The 21,426-nt window shown below is 35.9% G+C and overlaps 1 protein-coding gene across 1 annotated transcript in view; it reads left to right on the top strand.

The window, feature by feature from the left end:
• Positions 1-20,906, top strand: part of DYNC2I1 (dynein 2 intermediate chain 1) — a 29,217-nt gene extending 8,311 nt beyond the window's left edge. Inside the window, exons 7-24 of the mRNA XM_042043561.1 lie at positions 344-401; positions 1,939-2,016; positions 3,210-3,405; positions 5,029-5,131; positions 7,881-8,010; positions 8,550-8,661; positions 9,031-9,125; positions 9,448-9,574; positions 10,453-10,625; positions 11,176-11,338; positions 12,673-12,786; positions 13,854-13,915; positions 15,863-15,914; positions 17,057-17,117; positions 17,368-17,464; positions 17,672-17,803; positions 18,099-18,322; positions 18,894-20,906. Coding sequence (XP_041899495.1) covers positions 344-401; positions 1,939-2,016; positions 3,210-3,405; positions 5,029-5,131; positions 7,881-8,010; positions 8,550-8,661; positions 9,031-9,125; positions 9,448-9,574; positions 10,453-10,625; positions 11,176-11,338; positions 12,673-12,786; positions 13,854-13,915; positions 15,863-15,914; positions 17,057-17,117; positions 17,368-17,464; positions 17,672-17,803; positions 18,099-18,322; positions 18,894-19,065 — 2,149 coding nt within the window. The 3' untranslated portion in view covers positions 19,066-20,906. The remainder of the gene's footprint in view (positions 1-343; positions 402-1,938; positions 2,017-3,209; positions 3,406-5,028; positions 5,132-7,880; positions 8,011-8,549; positions 8,662-9,030; positions 9,126-9,447; positions 9,575-10,452; positions 10,626-11,175; positions 11,339-12,672; positions 12,787-13,853; positions 13,916-15,862; positions 15,915-17,056; positions 17,118-17,367; positions 17,465-17,671; positions 17,804-18,098; positions 18,323-18,893) is intronic.
• Positions 20,907-21,426: the final 520 nt, after the last annotated feature.

Here is a 21,426-nt window from a genome sequence, read left to right as displayed (position 1 = left end):
TGGATATTAATACAAGTAATAAATGTGTGGGTTTAATAATTTTTTTTCCTCACTACTATTTCTTGACTTTTGATGCAATTAGAGGTGTTAAATTTGGACAAAGTTTCTGAATTTTTTGCTGGTTAATCACTTGGTTGTTTCGTTACCCTTTTGTATCATAGAGATCTATAAAAATACTTGTAGAAATATTTCAGTTAATTGGAAATTTCCAACTGTTTTTTCCTTTTCAGGAAAAAAGGTTGTTTTTTTTTTTCTAAAACAAAACAAAATCCCCAGAAAACAAAACTGAAGCGGAACTGCTTTTTTACAAGTTAACCAATAAAACCGTTCTCTTTTTGTATAGGACTGTAAAAGATAAAGGAAAACTCGTTGAAAAAGAGGAGACAGACACAAGACAAGAGGTAAAACTAAGGAAGAGAAAATTATTTTAAAATTTTGAAATTATTTAAGTTATTTTTCTGTTTTTAAATGGACAGGTGCAGATAGAGCCAAATTTTCAGCCTGATGCTGAAGTTGTATAGACTTGGGTTTATTTGCAACAGTCTGTGCAGATACGGCCAAACTCTACCATAAAAATTTTCAAAAGTTTTGTGATATTTTCAACTGTTTGATTCAGCTCATCTTTAAGTGTGAATTGTCTGTGGTGAGGACCTAAATTTCGTTTGTAGTTTGTGGAGAGAAATAGGCAATTCAGTCCTTTTATATTTGGTTTCTGTTTCCATTATCTTCTCTGTCTTCATTGGCAGTAGGAGGCAACCTAGGAGGGTGAAATCCCTGCTTAAGACCTGACTCAACAGGGAGAATTAAATCAAATTCCAGGGTTTTGCATTTTATGCTGTTGATTTTTTTGGTGTATTTGTTGCTCCAAATGCCTTCCAGGTATTCCAGCATGACTTCGTAATCCTGCTTTGCATTGACAATATATATATTTTCTCTATAAATTCTTTAAAGTAGGAACCCACACAACTACTGACAGGTGGAGGTTTTTAGTGTGTAAAAACTGCATGTGTAACAGATGCAAGGTTGTAAACATTTGTGTTATTAATAAAGCTGACAGCTCTGTAGGCATTTTCTGAGGTGATCATAGTAAGGTAATAAAGATGCCAAAGTAGCCTGATAGCTAATAACGACTCATCGTTGTGAATGTATTACTAAAGGTGTCTGACTAATAGTAATAAGGATTTTTTAAAAAATTCTGTGAATTATACTACATGAATTAGTCACTGCTGAGTACCTGCGACCTTGCAGGCAGAACAAATTAGAGAAATTTCTCACAACCTAAGTTATACTGGGGGACTCAATCTGTTAATAAAATAGTACAAATGTTGAAACCAGGAAAGCAGAGACGTGGATACAACAGGATAATAAGATAATTTTTATATGTAAATAATTTTGCTAACATTGAATCCTCTTTTTACATGGAATAAGACTTACGATATCCCAGCAATAACTTCAAAAAAATTTCCTTTCTCTAAATTTTTAATTTGATTAAAATAATGCCATTTATTTATGACAACTTCCTTGGTTTCAACCTTTGCAATATTTTATTAGCAGATTGAGTCCCCCAGTGTAATGTAGGTTAGGGATAATTTTGTCTAGTCCTCAAAAGGGTAGAGCAGTCTTATTTTGTTGTTACACCATCACTGAAATGATAGGCAACACAGCTGGTTTTATGTCTTTTCCAGTAAAAATACTGGTAGAAAAATAGTTGGTGTTCCCAAGATAAGGTTGAGTTCTGGTTTTCTTCCTGTACTATTGGTTTCAGTAATTATCACTTGATAATACATTTTTATTTACCTGTATAAACTATATGCTGTATATTTGCTTGAAAATGTAGAAATAGCTGAGAACAACAAATCTATTTTATTCTAAGATTTGGCAGGTAAGAGATTTTTTTGGTAAGATTATTTAACAGCTTCATTTATTTTTCTCATTTAGGAAATGAAAGATGCACACATATCTAATCCAGACACAGGACTTGATGATTTTTCACCAGATTATGAAGATGACTTTGAAGTAAGTGAAAGTATACAGTTGTCTGTCTGAAGTAATTCTTAAGCATCAAAATAGAGAATAACTTTGTTCATAGAAATAAACAGGATGTTACATGGTTTTTATTTATTTTTTTGGTGACTGTGACCTTAACTTGTCTAACAGTAGACAGTGAGTAATTAAAATGTTATGTAGAAACTCTCTGCTACGTATTTAGTTAGTTTTCATCAGAGGTTGGGAACTTTTGGTTTTGAGTTGAAGTGTTCACAAAAGTCTTTCTCTACCTTTCTGGATTTCAATTACTTAAATGACTTTCAATTTCAATTACTTAAATGACTTTCTGTGAAAAATGATTAAATAATCATAGCTAATAATTTCAGATAAAAAAACTTTTAAAAGCCTGTTTGTTTATCATTGCAAAAATATCATAGGAAAAAGGTATAGACACACAGCATTCACTTCACTAATTTGTTTAATTGAACTCCCTGTTTTATAGCTCTCTTTTGTCTCCTTTAAAGTTATTAGGATACAAGAGTGCATTGGATGTGCTTTCATTGTGAGCTGAACTAGAATCATCTTTGTTCAGTGAGGGTAGAATTCATCTCCACTCATGTCAGGAGTGATGATTTCCACTGTTGACCTGGTCATTGTAGTGGCCCTTTGCCACTCAGTGAAGAGAAATAAGCATATTTAAGACTTATTCATATCATGTGTGTTAGGTGATTATTTTATCATGACATGGATTGTCTTAGTTTAGTGAATTTATTAAAGTTTGACCCTTAGGCATGGACAGGGAGTGTGGTAGTTCAGTAAATGTGAGCCTGCCATTAAAGGACAGCTTGAATTAAAACTGCCAAATAAGCAACTTTATACATCCCTGAAGCATTTATGCCACTGAACACTGTTATTTTATCTTTTTAAAGAACACATAATTCACCGAAACATATAGTATCTACTTTAGGACATTAAATTAAAAAACTATTTTGGGCACTGTAGAACAACAATGAGATTATCTTCTCATGATTAAAATTACTGCACAATCAAGAGATGCCATTTTCTCTCCATCAGTTATTTTAGAGTGCTTTTTATTCAGAGGATTTATAGCCATCTGTATGAGGTTTTTACTTTGGCACTGTTTTATAATTTCTGTAAAAGTTCTTGAAAAAGGTATCTATAGTCCCTGTTTACTAAGTATTGAAAGTTTGTTACTTTCAAAGGACTATGAAGATGATTTTGAAGATGATGAAGACAAAAGCAGTGAAGAAAGAGATGCAGGAGAAAAGCAGAGAGAGATTCCATTTTCCAGAACATCAGAAATTGAAGAAATTCAAAGAGCAATTACTGCAGAAAATGATAGAATTTTTACTCCATTGCCGAAGAAACTGGAAAATGGAAGAAAGGAACTAGTCATGGGTATGTGATTAGATACCAGTGGTTTTTTATTAAATGTGTGAATAACACATACAACTTACAAGTCAGCAGTCCACCTTTTCTAGAAGTCTGCCTAAAGGCCAAAATCTGGTCCTCTGGATGAGTCATGTAGGTTTGTGGGTAAGCACTGTAACGTCCACATTACTAAATGATTCATAGACATTACTAATCATTTAAAATGTGAAATACAAAAATGAACAGACTGACATTTAATACATCTTATTTTGGGTAAGAGGAGCATATGAGAGTCTGGATTTTGAAAACTTGAGGAGTGCTGGAACAGTTTGGGACTTCTGCTGGCATTAAATTCACCTTTTTCTTTTAAGCAAATTTGAAGCAACTGTTCTGGGAGGGAAGGCAAGAGAAATATCAATACTACTCAAATATATAGCACTTAGTCACTTTTAAATGCAGGCTCTTTCTGAAATGTTGTCTGGCATTCAGTTGATCTGATACCTGTGAGTGCCAGAGCTACTTATGTAACTGCAGTTGTGGTTCTTCTTTGCAGCCTGCACTGAAGTGAGCAGCCATCTAGAATCGTTGTGCAAAAGAATATTTAATATATTTTTAGTCTGGTTTATATAAAGTTAGTACAGTCATGGAAGAATAGCGTGGAATTTCAGTAAGTCTTTACAGCATCTCTTAAAGATCTTTTCTAGCGTAGAAGAGTCTCTGATTCAGTTAATAGATTTTCACTTAATGGTCATTGCAGTCAGAACCAGTATACTGTAATGTAAATTTCTTTTTGCAGAAGTTTATGCAATTATTATTTTTCTAGTGAACAATACAGAATCAATAAAGATTTTTAAATTTCAAAATTGTAGCACTTGTTGCTTTATTCTTAATTACACAGTGTGTTCTTTTTTTGATGAACTTTTGATCTCGTGTGCCTAAAATGGTGGTTGATCAGTCTGGTAATTATTTTTATAAGTTTAAAAGCATTTTACAAGTATTGTCTAAAAAGGCAGTTATCCTTTGAGGAAGTGGAGCACCATTAGTCCTGACTGGAAGTTGGTTCTTAAGGTCAATTAGCTACAGCCTAGCCAGAAAAGGGGTAAGATAGACGTGACATCAGTTGTTGTAATTGGTCTCTTAACTGTGGCTTTTTAAGGAACAGTTTTCAATGCTTTCCTTCTTCATCCAAGGACATTAGTTAAGCCTGTGTTGATGAGGTTCTCCACTACCTGTAGAGATGAGTTCTTACTCAGAGGTGTAGTGTGCACATGGTGAAGTCTGTGTGACTTTAATACAATTTTTAGAATTGATCATAGAGCGTTTTATTATACACAGGGGGACAAGTGACCTGCTGATGGCAAGAGAAAGAAAGAGGCACTTAGTGCATCATAGTCTTCTAAAGTAAAAATTACAATCATCAGTCATTTTGAGTTGATTGATTGATAAAGAACCATTATAAGGGCCATATGCTGGCCCATTACTGAAGTTAAACTCATTGTAATTAAAATGGTGATAGGGCGTTTTGTGTAACATGTGAGCCAGTAACTTTTAGTAGCTGTGTTATAACAAATCTGCTTTTTTGACTTACTGCTTAACATTTTCATGTGCTTTTAAGTGTGAACTGTAACTCTATGTTTTACAATATCACAGAAAGGCAAGATTCTTCTGTCAGAAGCTCTTTTTGTGGAATATTCATGGATTTCCAAATGGCAAGCCAAAGACAAAGCAGCCGAAGTATGGCCAGTAAGCAGAAGTAAGTGTATTTTAAATAATCCACACAAAATGGCAGTTCACTATGTGAGATGTAGTTTTCATTATACTTGAAATATGTGAAGTTTAGAAACTTGAGCCTTATGGAATCAAATGTTTTGGTAACTAGCAGTAATTAATTCTTAAGTAAATATAATTTACAGGTATTGCTACATGTCATTTTATAAGAGAAATTTATCTATATATCAGTTTATGTGCATTATTTTATTACAGAATGAGTTGCCAGGATTGTAATTTCTTTGTATAATGCTTCAGTCACTTAATTAGATATTGAGTTAAAGTACTAAAGAGCAAGCCTTTTAGTTACCATCAGGTCTCTGCAGGACTTTTTTGAAATAATCAAGAATATATGGTGCATGTAGTTGCCAAAATAGCACGTTCCCTTTCAGAGATAACACCAATTACTGTAAAAATATGTTACTACTGATCTAAAATTGATCTAGATTTGAGATACCTAAGACATCTCGGTATTTTAAAGAAATAAATTGATGCCTGCTTTTTGTGGAACCTCCAGATTTGTCTGAAGCACTGTATGTATCTCCAGTTCTTTGTTACAATGCTGGATGCATAAAGCAAGATTATTAAATGTTGTTGTTAATAGTAGATTCCACTGTTTCATGGCTGCACATCAGTGGCTAATCTTTACATAAGGGAGATTTTACTGTCTAAGATATTTAACTCACATTGCCTAAAAATTTTATGCTCAAATTTTTACACAAGTTCATTGTCTAGGTTTCCCCTCTAGACAGTGGAGACACATTAAGAAACTCAGGAAGGCATCTCTGAAGAATTGCCTTCTGAAATATTTGTCAGCCTCTGCTGATTATGTACCATGACTGATTATGACTATGTTTATAACTCTGTGTGCTTGCTAACAACATACACAGCCTGTGAAGATAACAAGTATTTTCATGGAAAGAGAAAGGGGTTGTGGAATTTAATGCTGTGATAATGCATTACTACCAGTAAATAGACTGAAAGCATCCCATAAATGAGTTGTGGGACTTGGGAGTTGTAAATTATAAATATAAACTTATTAGTTTATTTTAAGGATCTGTCTCCATGCACCATTAAGGTTTGTAGCTAGTAAGCAACTTTCATATGTTTGAGTTAGATCTCAGCAATCTATGCCGGTGTTTGTGAAGAGGTGATATATTAGGAAGCACAAGTTAAAATAAAATGTGGGTAAGACTATGCAATAGATCTCATCAAGTAGCAAAAAGGAGATGCAGAAATTGTCCTTATGCATAAAGAAAAATTCACCTTAAAATACTGATGAAATTTGAGCTCTTGTTGCTCTAGTCTTTTCCTTTTTCAAATACCATCTTTCTGAGAAGAAGCCATAACTAGGGTATGCGTCTGCAAGACTGTTTATTGTGGAATTGCTACAGATCCATAATTGTATCTGGTTTGTATTTATATATCACTTTTAAGTCCATTAAAAAAGCCGGCAAGCGCAAGAGAGAGAAAGGGAGACTGCAAAAATTGTCTCATTGTCAAAGACTGCACTAGAGCAAGAGCCTGGAATTGACTTGTAAGCAGACATCTCTATGTAATTCAAGCAGTTCACTCTTAAAATGAAATATCTTAACAGCTTTATGGCATTAAAGCAGATAGATAGTTGTGTGAATTGTGACAAAAACTGTCAGTCTTTTCATTATCCACACATCCATACAAGTGGAATGATAAGAATCTCTTTGTAGCTGATGGTAATAAGTAATATCACAGTTTCTTAGTTGACGAAGTAAGATGCAGTATATGCAGGTAGACTAGTTTTCCAATTAAGAATCAAAATATAGATTTATTTGTGAGCAAAAATGAAAAAAATTAAGGTAGGCAGAAAATAAAAGAATTGAGGGAAGAGGGATAAGACAGTTGAGTCACGTTTTATCATTCCAACAGGGGAATTTAGAAAGATTTGGCATTTCATAGGACAAAGAGACTCAACTATCTCAAATCCTGTACAATACGCTAATCTTACTCCAGACAAAAAATCCAAGTGGAAAAATGCACATCTTCCTCTATCTAGAGTACTAATTTCCATACAGTTTAGACCAAGTCCAATTGTCCAGTAAATGATGATTTTTTTTTGAGGCCTCGTGTTAGGCCAAGAGGTCAGCATCCGTGTCCACAGGTTATGAATCTGCAGTAAATTAATTAAAAGTATATATTTAAAATATATTTTAGGATTGCTGCTAATGTTGTTTGTTTCCTTAGTGATGTAAAGAGGTACAAGTTCAGTCTATTGCATATGTCTAACAAAGCTAGGACATTACAGAAGGTCTTTATAAAGCATGTACACATAGGAGTGATGTGAGTTAATAAAATGAATTTAGGAGAATTATCCACTGTCCTAACTACAGAAGAAAAAGACATTCATCTGTCACCTCACAGAACAGCTTTGGAATACTTAGGCAAGATGATCTGCTGAGATTTTGATAGTTTGGCTTTTGTAAAAAACCATGTTAAGTTTGCCATTTGCAATTAGTGTTGCATTTTCAAATATGATCATTATCTCAGCATAACATTAAATGAGACCTCATAACAGTATTGTATGTACTTCTATTGATATATTTTTATCTGCTAATTAATGTTGGCACAACTTCAATTCACATATTTTAAAGGATTGTTAGATCTCTGGTACTATACAACATCAGGTTGTCATTCCTTAGGAATACCAAATGCTTGGTCTTAACCATTTTTGTGTTTCTCTCTTGTAATTCATCCTAAAGAAAACGGAGTTCAGAACTTCTGCCACTAATTGACCTGGATTTCTCAGTTAGTTTTTCATTACTGGATTTGCCCCCTGTCAATGAGTACGACATGTATATCAGGAATTTTGGTAAAATGAACACTAAGCAGGTGCGTAACAAATACACAGTAACATTTAAATCCTCAAAGTGCTGATCCTCCTTCTGGAAAATAATCTTCCTTAAAAAATAAAGTTGCTAAAGCTACCAGGACATAAAGTAATAAATTAATAATATTCATCCCTAAACCTCAATTACTATAAAGCAATGATCTCGAAACTTTTGGCCAGACAGGCCATTTCCTTTCTGTATTAGAAGAGGACTCTCATTTTCCTTCCCCATTTTCAAAAGGCTTTCTGTCTGTCTGTGGCCCACTGTCCTCAGATATGCTGGGTTTGGTGTTTACACATCATGGAAGACATTCTGTATTTTTGCAATATTATTTATTTAGCACTGTGGTGTGAAATGTGGTAAAATGTACATGCACAAAATAGTGACAGTGTGTCAGTTTGCTCAGGTCTGAATTCACAAACAGAAAAGTTTGAGCTTCAAATTTCAGTTTTAAAATTACTAAGTTCTATTGAGTTATGTGCTGTCATTTTTAGTTGTGTAACCCATATACTGATGATCACTTTTATCTTTCTACTTTAGGCATATGTTCAGTGTAACGAGGACAATCTTGATAGAGACATTCAGACTGAGGAAGTTGAGACATCGGAGAAATGGACACAGCATCCAGGAGAAAGTGCTCTTGTGTCTGGAGGTGAAGAAGATTTTAGTCTTATTCACTTGTGGATGAGTGCATGTCATGTAAACTTTCTCTTTGGTATCCATTACTTGTGAGAATCTATAGAGTGGCAGGCTGCATTGATAGCAAGCTGACATAGGCACTCTGAATCCTCATGTGGAGGCTATGAAAAACAAATGGCAGAAATAGTTTTTCCTTCTGGCTTGATGTTTCCGTTGGCAGCAAAAATGAGTCTCCAACAGATCTTGTTCTTCAGTGCTGTTATTTCTGCTGAAGATAAGTTGATTCCTGCCACTCTCCTCTTGCTTAAAAATTAAATTGTCCTTATACTTTTCTTAACTGATTCCCTTTTGAAGCTTCACGTTTAGTTTCTGTTTTTCACAGGTCCCATAAGCAACCAGGATACATCAGTGAATGGAGCTCCAACACCTAAAATTGATTCTCAAAGATTAACAAATTTTCTCCGGTCTGCTTGCCAGGTACACTTATATCCTTAATATCCCTTATGAGCTATGTGCATAAGTATACAATAGAGATCACTTACAGTTCTTGTTCTGACTGATTTAAATAAATTACTTAAATAATACTCATTATCAAAGGGAATAATCTCTCTGCAAAGGAATGGAATCAGAGCTGTGCAACTTTTATGTCTGTAAAGCTGTATTTGCAAAGTTACAAAATTAGGAAGACAGTTGATAAAGGTTTATGAAATTAATCCACATAACTTTAGAAAGCTACAAATAGCAAAGCTGAAAGATAAGATGACCCTTTTATTTCTATAAATGTAATTATGTTTGAAAGGTGATTGCTGTTTTGCTAGAGGAAGATCAAGTTGCAACACAACCCAGGAAACTAAGATCTCGACAAACCAGTCTGTCTATTAGTGATAGCTGTTTCCAGTTAAATACTAACCAGCCATTCCTCCATGGTAAGGGAACTTTATTCTATACCTTTTAGTGTACAGAGTGAACTCTTCTTTCTTATGCAAACTACCATGTTCTTTGTCATTACTGTGCAAATAGCACATATCAGGATATACAGATGATGTAAATGTCACTTTTCTTTTAATTGCACTAATTTTGCTGGAACTCTGTGCAGATTGATTTCACATAGGGAACGTCAGAGCATCTTACAAGAAATATATTCCATCTATTCCAACTAGAAAAGCCAGCAATTAACATCATGTGTGTAATTTCTTGTCCCTATTGTTGAAGGGCCATCCCAACAGGTGTAATTTTGTTTGGGCTCTTTATGCAGTAGGGCCAAAGTTACAAATAAAGGCAGGTTATTGAACAGGAACACTGTAGCCTGATATATTTGAAAAGCAATTGTATCTTCTCCATATAAACAGTAGCTGTTCAGATGAAAAGTGAAAAATAGAGCATCTGTAATTATGTAAGGAAGGCCCATTATAACAGAACCCTATGTCATCTAACATGAACACATGAGATGAAACAAAAAAAGCCTGGCCTGTGCTGTTTCCTGTTTGAGACTCAGTTTAATTTTCAGTATATATACTGACATCAGATCAGATTGGCTTGCTTATGCCCAGAATAATTATTCTATTAATTTCCTGGCTCTCTTCCTTTTTGCTTTCTACTTCTAATATTTTGGATGCATTCTTTAGTCCCTCCTTTTTTATTGTACAGCTTCAAAAGCAACACAGTGTTAATAGAAATATTCTTCATAATTACATCTTAGTTTCTTTGTTTGTTGCTATAGCAGCTAAATATGCTTTTCCATCTGCAGTGAGTTTGCTTTTTCACTTATTGCTTTTCTTTCTTGACGTTTTTTTTAATGGTTTAGACCGAAAAATACCCTGCTTATATGTCTCTCAAGTTCAGAGGCAGGCACTACTTTCTGTTCATGGATTACCTGAAAAGGCAGGTGTTGGTTTGCTGAGCAGAAAGAGCCTCATATGTGTTTGGAACATCTGGCAGCCCTCCAGTCCTCAGAAAGTTTTAATATGTGATTCAGAGGTATGTTTTAATAACATTGTATATTTGCCCATCAATTAAAAGACTTTATTTGAAGATTTTATTTTTACTTGGGGTCCTTTTTTTGTCCTGCAAAATATGCCATCTTATATCTTTTGAGAAACACATTGTCTGGTGAACAAAGCACTATTCTCATTCTATTTTGTGCTCCAGAACTAGATTGTAGTGATGATCATGGTGTTTCATTGGTTGTTTTGATTGTTTAATTTTGACTCTATTTCATGGTTGAAGAGTAAATGCAAGTAAAACATCTGGTTCAGATGTGGTTAGGACTTCTCTCTACACATCATTCTCGTACAGTTGAGTGACCCCCCTTCAGCTTTGTGGCAGCAGATGTAGATTACACAACAATTGTTTTGAAAAGGGAAGGCCTACTGAAAGTCTTGTATCCTCCTTCCCTTTTAAAATAGATTGCCATAAACACATGTAATCTCTGCTTTCTGGGTTTACATGCTCACAAACTTATTTCAGGCTCATCAAATCATTGACCTTTATCATAATACCAACCCTGTATGTTTTTGCTGTTTAACAGGTGATATGTTGCTGCTTTAGTCCCAGTAAAGCAACATTAGTTTTTGCTGGAACAGTAGACGGTTCGTTGTTGGTGTGGGATCTTCGAGAGGACTCGAGAATGCACCCTTGTATGATGATCAGTGAAACTGAATGGGCATTTAGAGTTCCCACATTTTCCACGGGTGAGTATCTGTGCATCCTGGTTAGTCATTTTGTGCACAGTGAAATTGTCACCTAAGTGTTGATGTTTCTGTAATGTTCATGCAAGATATCCTAGAGCGGAGAATAACATATAGCAATAATTTTGTAAAGAATTTTATTATTTCAAAACAACTCGTTCTTTATGTGTTTTTCCCTTTTTGTGTATGTGTGCAGGTGCTATGATTTCACAGGTCCATGTAGTGATAGGACAAGGGGAAATGACCATAATCTGAAGGAGGGTAGGCTTAGGTTAGTTATTAGGAAGGCATTTTTTCCTGTGAGGGTGGTGAGGCTCTGGCACAGGTTGTCCAGAGAAGCTGTGGGTGCCCCATCCCTGCAAGTGTTCAAGGCCAGGCTGGATGGGGCTCTGAGAAACCTGGCGTAGTGGAAGGTGTCCCTGCCCATGGCAGGGAGTAGGATCAGGATGATCTTTAAGATTCCTTCCAATTCAAACCATTCTATGATTTTCTGATTTAACTTTGGCTGTGGTACTATTATTTTTCTGAAACACGCCACTACACGCATTCACAAAATCCTCTTTTCTTCACAAGTGTTTCTAATTGTAGCAGCCATGTAAAAGTAAACAGTAATTGGTGGTAGAAAGACTTTTTATTTTCTTAATAGATCAAAGATGCTTGGTCTTGTGTTGTACACTGGAAGTCAAATGTATGTGTACAGTTTCATTTAGTTTCTTATGTAAGCAGGCAGGTTTAATGCTGGACACTTAGGAAGCTTTAATGCCTTCAGTCTTAAGTGAGATTAAGTTCTGTGCACAGGGCAAGTCCAGAAAACATGAGTATCTGACAAAGAACGCACATTGAAATTACACTAAACACACATTTGCCTTAAAATGCTATTAAAGGGTCAATATATATTTTCTTGTGGTGAATACTTTGTTTCAGGATTTTTCAGGATACTTTCTACTAAGAGTAATTTTTCTTCGATTTTGTCTTCTTTTATAGTAAACAGTGATTACGCCTGTTGTTTATGGAGCTTGAAATAATCATAATTCTTTCCATGGTAACCCTGAAGTGGCAGATTTTAATGAAATGTCTGGTACAGTGGCATAAATGGTGCATCAGTCATTTGGAAAATGAGAATTGAATAGAAATACTGAAATACTGATTTATCTAGTAGTATTTTGTTAATTTAGGAAACAGTTTGCAGTATTGTATTTGAGACTTGTGCAAAGTTCATTATTTACCATTCTTTCTTTGAAATCATCATTCTCCCATAAACTGAAAAGTGATTAAGGTTTTGTTGTTGTTTTTTTGTGGAAAATACTATGTTTAACTTTCATTATTCTTATTTACAGATGGCATTCTGAACTCAGTAAACCACACCTCTCCTATACTGGCAGTGGAACCTGTCTCAACTTCTGTCAGCAGTGACCACAGTTATGGGCTCTCAAGCCTCTCTTATCAGGAAGGTATGTAAGCTGCTCTTCTAAGAACCAATACATCTGAGTATTTCTTTAGTTATCTAGTGAAACAGATACATCATAGCCAAACTCCAGTTTATAATCCCAGTCGGCATCTTTAGTTGTTTATAGTATCAATTGCATACAACATTCATGTTTTTTTTCTGCTCTCATTTTTATGTAATGTGCATTCAGTGCAGCATCATGTCAGATGTGGGTGCGTGCTTGTTACAATGTCTGTTTTCCAGGCAATATTTCCATGATAAAAAAAGTCATCACTCAAAAACTGCCTTTGAAAGAGTCTTAGTGCTTCTCTAATATCCAAAAAAATCCCTGTCTGAGTCAGTGGAGCAACTTGCTTATATCTGAAAGCACTTGAAATGTATGGCTGTGATTTGAAACTGGTGGTTTTCCTGTGCCTTTTGCCTGGTTTTTCTTATGACCAACCTTTGCAAAGAAACTCTAATCCTCACATCCTCAAATTCTCAGACAGTGTGCTAGGGAAGACATTATCACTTCCATTGCAGATTTGTACTTTGAAATCCACAGTGGTTTGAAGAAATGTGCTGCATATTGCAGGTTTTACAAGATTTCATTTGTTTCACTTTATGTTCCCTTCCAAAGTCCATGCAGAACCCAGACGTTTAAAAAAGATGCAGACAGAGATCATCTGCTTTTCTGGTAGGACAAACTGCACATACTGGAAATAGAGATATAGAAGAGACTGTTTGAGTTGGAAGGGATGTACAAGGATCATCCAGTCCAACTGCCTGATCAATTCAGGGCTGACCAAGTTAAAACAGGTTGTTAAGGGCATTGTCCAAACACCTCCTAAACACTGACAGGCTTGGAGCATTGTCCACCTCTCTAGGAAGCCTTGACCACGCTGTCAATAAAGAAAGTTTCATGCCTTTTTTCCCCTTCAGTAGAATTAGGGCACTTTGCCTTTTTATGCAGCTGAGAGGACTGTAGAAGTTTCAGAGAGTGTATTCATGTAGGAAATGTTTCAAATCCTTTGATACTGTTCAGGAGCAAGGTCAGTGTATGAATATAAATTGTTGCCATTCCTTCCTTAGAAATGTCAGGCCCTCCATTTCAGATAGCTTCAATGGATGAAAATGGAATCCTCAATATGTGGGTGAGTAATACATGTATGAAAAGAGAGAGTATAATGTGTAATAAAATACTTCAAATATAACAATTTAACAATATAACAAATTCAGAATTTCTTATGAGAACTGCCTCCCTGAAAAGTACAGCAACACTAACCATTCTGTTGGAATTCTACTCTAAAGTTTTGATCTGACTCCCTAATGTTATCTTTAGGCAAAAGTATTAACAGGTACATGAATTCATGAAAAAAGGCAATCAGTAGTTTTGCTTCATAAAAATATGTTCACATATTTCTATTAGTTGATTAATCGTTCTCAGTCCTCTTTCACCCACCTACTTTATTTCAGAATCACAGTGGTGTCAAAGACTGTACTGAATGTAGGGGAGGAATTAAATTCATAATTTATATCAAACAAATATTCAAGAGATAAAAAGTGAAAATCAGAGAATAAAATTTCGTTGCCTAAAATATGATGGTCAGGAAAGCACCAGGCCTGCTGCCCTTAATTACTGTCCTGACAACTTTTCTGTCACATGTTTTCAGTGGCTTTTTTCCTGATGCAGCTTTGGCCCAGCTGCTGAACCTGTGAATGATAAGGCATAAAAGTATTTCACCTCTGTGCCAGTAATCAAGTTCCTTAAAGCCTTAACTTTAATTACTTTAGTAACTTTATGTCTTGGTTTGAAAGACAGGTGTCTGCTAAGGAAGGCAGGAGCCCCCCTTAGAATGGCAGATGCAAGCCCCCTTCCCTCCTAGTTATTATAATTTTGAAATCAAGGGGCTTTTAGGCAAAGATGTGGGAAATAGGAATAACAGTTCTTTACTATTATGTATCTATGTGTGTATAACCAGTCAAACAAACAGCAATAACCATGGCAGTAACAGCAAACAATCACAAACCCAGTCCCAGCCTTCTCGGCTGTCGGGCCCTTTCCCCTCGGGTGCAGTTCCGCTCGCAGCCGGCAGGGGCGCTGGCGGCTCCCGGTGAGCAGGGCAGGTGCGATGGTTCCCCCGCGGCTGCAGGGGGCGCTCCGGAGCGAGCGCGGGGAGCACGCGGCACCGGTGCCCTGGGATCCCGGGAAGGGATGGGACAAAGGCTTCACAAACCCCTGGGCAGCCGATCCCGGTGTCCGGCCGGACCCTCGGGAACAGCAGGCTGGAGCGGCAGGGACGAGCACAAATCCCGGGTGGCAGATGAGGTGTATCCAAACAGGGAACCGCCGGGAGGTCTGGGCAGGCAGGGCGAGCACGGCTACAGCGTAACGAAGGCTCGAAGCGGCAGCGGGGCAGGATGGCCACGGCCCGGCTCTGAGCACGGCAGGGAAGGCGGGCTGGGGATCCTGGGGTTTCTCCAGCAGAAGGAAAAGCAGCCAAAGAAAGCAGCCTCTCTCTCTGTCCAAATGCTGAGACCGACTGCCCACACACCCACGTGAAACAAGAGTAGCCAGATGCGCCCCACCTCATGGCCAGCTCTTTTGTTTTTCTGAAGTACCCAGCCATTTGCTCCCCTAGCAACACGAATGGGGAAAATTCCTTTAACAGAAAAAAAACCCAAGAGAGCTCCTAAAACCCCAACACTTTAGTAGTAACAGATTCAAGCCAACTGATCTACCCTTTTTATTTCATGTGTAGTGGAAAGCACAGGGAATGTGTTACAATTCCTTGTTTAGTGAGAGGTTTTTTGTGACTGACCAGACCAACAAGATGCCAACTAGCAATTAAGTGTAGAATGTAGCTTTCCATATTCTGCTTTCCATCAGGCAACATCCAGCATGCATGTGAAGCTATTTTTAGAATTGCAGACATTGACAGGGAAGAGAGAATCTACCTGTAATGTTAAACCTGTCTCTCCAAACAGTCCTTTAGAGTTATTGCTGTTTCTATTATATTAATTACTATTACAACTGCTTAAAAAACTTCGAAGTCTGATGCATATTGATTGCTTATTAGTGTTAAATATTGACCTTTCAGGTAGTTGTTGAATTACAAAAAGTGGATCTAGCTGGGTCACAAACTGACTTAGGTGAGTACTGTACATTAGAGGTAGAATAAAATGCTCCAGTTTTGAGCCTATGAAGTGAAAAGAGAAAGGAAGAGTCACTGATGCCAAGAAGTAGTTTAGAAGAAGGCAAAATTATTGAGAAAAAGATTAATTCTGAATAGTTCATAGCTGATGTTTGAGGTTGTTGTTTAGGTATAATGAGAATCATTTTCACCGCTATCTAAATCTCATCTGCTAATTTTGTATTGGTAATTGCCACTAGACAGCCACATTTCTTATAATGTCAAAGCAGTTTTTTGTGTTGTCAACAGCTTTTTTTTCGAAGAATATGGAATTCTATGTCTTTGGTCCTCCTTTTTGTACTCTAGTTTTAAGCAGACCTGTTATAATGCTTTTGTTGTTGCTTGTGTCTCCATTCTGAGAATTGTCCTGAAAGGTCTTTTGTAGGTGAGATACTTAATTTAGTGTGAGAAAAATTTTCTGTGAACAAATGGAAGAACTAAGTCCATTCCACCCTTTTTGAGTTATGCAAATGAAGAAAATTACATTCTTTGTTCTTTAAACAAATTTACACTTACATGCTTACCTAACTGGAAAAGGCTGTGACTAAAATCCTTGTACATTTGAAAATACATCAATAAACAATGAAGCAATGCTAGCAAACTAGAATTTTTGATCAGTTTCTGTAAGCTCGTGCAATGTCAGGCTATATTAAGCTGTTGAAGCTGGGTATTATGTCTGTGGAGAGGTACATTTTAAAGTTATGGTCATGTGTTGATACAGTTCTATTGCAACCAGCAGTAAAATATTTTTTCCTCTTCAAAAAATTCTTGTCTTTGAAGGATTTGAATTTATGTTGTTCTCTACTAGCAAGTAACACAGACCAACTTTATGGTGCATTATTGCAGTATCTCATTACTATAATACATTGTCAAGGATCCAAGTAACATAAATGTGCATTTTTAACCATTGCTAGAATTGGGTCTTACAAAGTGCTGAAAAAGAAACATGTTTAAAAAAAGAAACTATGTTTCTATTTCTGTCAAAGATTGTGGCTCTTCAGATTTGAATTCTGAAGCATATTACCTTACGATTTATTTATTGCACTTTTCTTAATGCAAAGTGCTTAAATCAGTTCAAATAATAATTTTGTATAATTTTAGGTTTAGTTCCTGGAGGGAAAGTGAAGTTAGTACATAGCTCTACTGTGGAATTGAATAACAGGTAAGAAAACTGGGACATTTCAATTTTACATATGTATCTCACAAAGCTTATTTTTCCTGTACTTTACTAATTTGCTGTTACATAAGATACATTTAACATTATTTTCTGTTTGTGGGGGGTTTTTAATACACGTTTCTTCATAGATCTAGACATAGACATTTTAGATCAAGAGTTTCTGTGTGAACTTGCACAGCTTTAGGAGACAATTTCCTGTGTTAGTGTCATCTTTTGCCTTTGCCATTTTCCTCAGCCTTTTCCCAAAGGATATTAGCCAGAGAATGCTGCAGACACTGACTATTAAATTCCTGTCTTCTAATCCCAATCACTTCATTGTTGGAACAAACATTGTGAGTAGCATGCTGGAATTCATCCTGTTGTTGAATTTTTGTTTTTAAAATTTATAATTTGAGCCTATTATTAATATCTGTTAGCTATTAAAATTTGTTAGCTAGTAAGCATCTTTTGAAGTAGCAGCTCTGTGAATTATTTAACTTTTTCCTGTTATACCAATAATGCAACTTTTGTTTAATTAATTTTCTTTATATTGTTCATAGGGTCTGGTAGGCCATGGTACAAGACATGATTTAAAAGTTGTTCCAAGGCTATTCAGGCCTCAGGAGAGCAGACTGAGATCAATAAGCATCACTGCAATTGATTTCTTCCCTTTTGGAAAGCCACTTTTTTTGGTATGAAAACATTTTAATAGAAGTTTCATTTTTTAAGCACTTGCTTGATGTATTTAAACTAGATGTGGTAGTTGATTTACCTCACTGATTCCAATCTGCCAATGAAGGATGACAAAAAAGATCATAGAATCATAGAATCATTTAGGTTAGGAAAAGACCCCCAAGATCATCAAGTCCCACCCTTAAACCATCACTGCCAAGTCCACCAGTAAGCCGTGTACCTAAACACCACTTTTTATATCTTGCTTAGTTTGTTTTGTTCCTGAAGGTATTTTTTTTTTTTACTATGGCATAGGTTGGCTGTTCAGATGGAAGTATTAGATTACACCAGATGACATCAGAGTACCCCCTCATGCAGTGGAATGACAGCACAAAGGGCCAGCCAATTATTGCCCTGCAGTGGGCTTTGACAAGACCTGCTGTGTTCTTTGCCCTGGATGCATCATCCAATATTTACATTTGGGATCTTCTGGAAAATGATTTGTTGCCTGTGGCAAAGCAGACTATCCCATCAGAGAAGTAAGTGCTCTCTTTTTAACAAAATATTAATATTGTTGTGTGGGGTTTTTTACTTGACTTTAAATGGTCATTAGAATTTGCTTTTCTATTTTGTGAACTACCAAAGGTGTGGAAACAAACTACAGCGAGCTAAATTTTGGCTGTCTTCCCTAGGCAAAAGTTAGCCTTGATGAATATCCCTCAAACTGAAAGTTTTCCTTGTATCCTTGTAAACTGTAGCAACACACTGCTAGCTTTTGGAGAAAGTATTACAATTTTTAAATTTGTTACACTGTACTGGAAAATGCCATCAAACATTGTTCATTTTTACAAGCTTGAAATAATTTTCAACCATGATTAGAAGTTGATGATGAAATGAATGGGGGAAGAATTGCATGTTATATTTACATTAAATGTTTGCAACTTGTGAAAAGCTAAAAAACATGCTGGCACTTGAGCAGAAAAGAAGAATAGTTTAGTTGACTATAAGTAACCTGATACAAACATGTTTGTTTGGTTACATACAAAAAAGCACCAATTTCTATTTATTTTGCCTCAATTAAAGAACACTCCCCTGTTCTTCTGATTTCAGGGTTGTAACTATGGCTCTGCTGGGAGAGCCAGAAAAAGCAAATGGATTGTTAGGCATCGTGCTGGCCAAGGAATCTGGACAGATAGACATTCAGTATGTAAAGAAGAAGTGGGCATTACCTCAGCCTGAGGAATCTGACAAACTGCATTCTATTTTATTGCAGTCTTTTTAGAAACAGGGTTGTACAATTTATTGCAAAATGTGTAGTTTATTTTTGACTTAAATTAAAAGGTTTGTAATGTAATTTTGTATTTGCATATAACTTGTATATATTTTAAAGACTATCAATACAATATTTCAATTGAAACAATATATTTTATCATAAAAATAACAGAATCAAATTTACCATTATTGTACTCAAAAATATGATGGTTGTGTTTCATTATTGAAAGTACTCTAGATGTACATATATTTTTTAAAAATAGCGAGAATACATTCCTATAAATTGCGCTGCTGATTCTCATTAATCCAGTCTGAAGGAAATCACAGCAATTCTTTGACAAACATGAAGTTGTATTTTTGTACAACCTGGATGTGGGGAGGTTTCCACCTTTGGGGCTCTTAAACATTAATTCTTGGTAAAACTTTCATGTGTCTACCTAAAGACCTTATGCAAACATATCAAAACAAAAATTAACATCACACATCTCTATCTTCTGATTTTGACCCTGAAACTGCAAAGGGAATACCTGACTAACTCAGGTTCTGACATGTACACTCCCGGTTTGGATCGAACTATGTGAACAGTATGCCTGGGAGATTTACTGAAATTCTAAATCCTTTGGGATTTCTGATGTAAACCAGAACATACTTACCTGTTTAATTCTGCATATAATTTCCAAAGCTCTTGTAGTGAGGAAGAGGACAGCTGTCTATAATATGGTACTGATTTTTGTACTCTCTTGGTAAGGTTTGGACCCAGATGATGCACTGAAAATGTCTTTTGTAACGTAACAAAACCTGGCTTAAAGAACATGAATAAAACCTCATTGATTAAACAAGCTCTGATTCGGTGAAGACAAGGACAATTGGAAGACAATGTATTCAGTATTTAGTGAACAGATGTATATATATGTACTGTCTCCTTCTAAAATAGATCAAAATATTTTGTAAATTCAAATTAATTAATTGCAAACGTTTTTCTATTTAAATTGTTACTTAAATTGAGAAAACTCAAAGCGACCACATGATGGTGCCAAGTCACAGCAGTAAAAAATGAGTGCCTTACAAGAACAACATCCATCGCTTCAGCAGTGAGTCTGTTGTTGTCCATTGCACAAATAAGGAGAGCCCAAAGAACTGTTGGAGAAAATAATATTTCATATAACATTTTTGCAATCCTAGTTCCTTGGTTAGCTGTGGGCTTTTTTTAATGTCCATAAACACAAGTGACCCTCCTTATCTTCATTGCTGACAATCGTATACCCTACAGGTTAAATTAGAATAGCTTTAGTAATGCAGATAAAGAAGAAAGGGCAAGGCATTTTTTCCAGTAAGGTAGCAGAGCATCTCTATTGACACCCATAGTAAACAAACCACCCCAAGTCTCTCACTCTTTCCATCCCAAAGTGAGAGATACACACTCCACACACTCCACCGCTCCATCCCCACACTTGAAGATCGATTATAGTAGTATTCTGAAAGAAATCTATTATAGTTCCATCACTTTCAGGACTTCCCATTCTTAATTTTCTCTGCTGTACCCAGTTCTGTACATGGCAACTGTAACGAGATGTTTGGGGGTTTCCTGCCTTGTGCTGTGTGCAGTTGTGGTGGGCCTTTTCAATATGCAAAAAGGAAAAAATCGTGTCAGGCTTTGCACAGAAGTACCTGTCACTACTTTTGAGCAGCTGTTGTTAGGTATCCTTGAATTCAAATGTCCAAATATTCTATTATTTTATGCTTGTACTGCCTGGAGAGTCAATTCCTGCATTGGGCCAATGCTTCTTGCCTAAAGGATTTTTCTCTCTTGAACTGGAAACTAATGTAAAAATATAAGTTATAATGAAAGCATCCTGGGCTGACAGTTGTTGTTACAAGAATGTGAGAAAAAAGTGTGTGGAAGTTGCTCCTTTTTGTGCATGTTCTCTCAATGGGTAAATGCAGGTCATTAGAGTGCAGGCCATGCAGTCTTAGCAGTTGGACATTTTGATATGACCATTTTTGGAGCATATATCAGAAAAGGGGTAAGTATTTGCAGGCAATTCCATACATAAAGATTTAAGAAATTGTTTCAAACAAAATGTTTAATTTTCCATCAGCTACTTCTAATGATTGTCAAGTTCTATAAGGGTATTGGATTTTATTCATAAGAAGGTAACATGATTAATTAGGAATGAGACTCTTATGAAAAAAAGTTCGCTGTATTTTCATATCCATATAATTTTTACTGGTACCTGTGTTATGTGTTCATATGCACACACATTCTGTTGCATGATCTTTATGTAGGATATAAACATTGCCATCACGAAACATTTCAACCAGACCCAATAAACATATTTTTTGCCCGCCTGTGGGCAATTTTGAAATACAT

Source organism: Corvus kubaryi, unplaced genomic scaffold (assembly GCF_017639235.1).
Source record: "Corvus kubaryi isolate FWS band 111438036 unplaced genomic scaffold, C.kubaryi_AGA036_p1.0 37398, whole genome shotgun sequence".
In the NCBI taxonomy this organism is placed as follows: Eukaryota; Metazoa; Chordata; class Aves; order Passeriformes; family Corvidae; genus Corvus; species Corvus kubaryi.
This window is presented reverse-complemented; position numbering and strand designations above follow the sequence as displayed.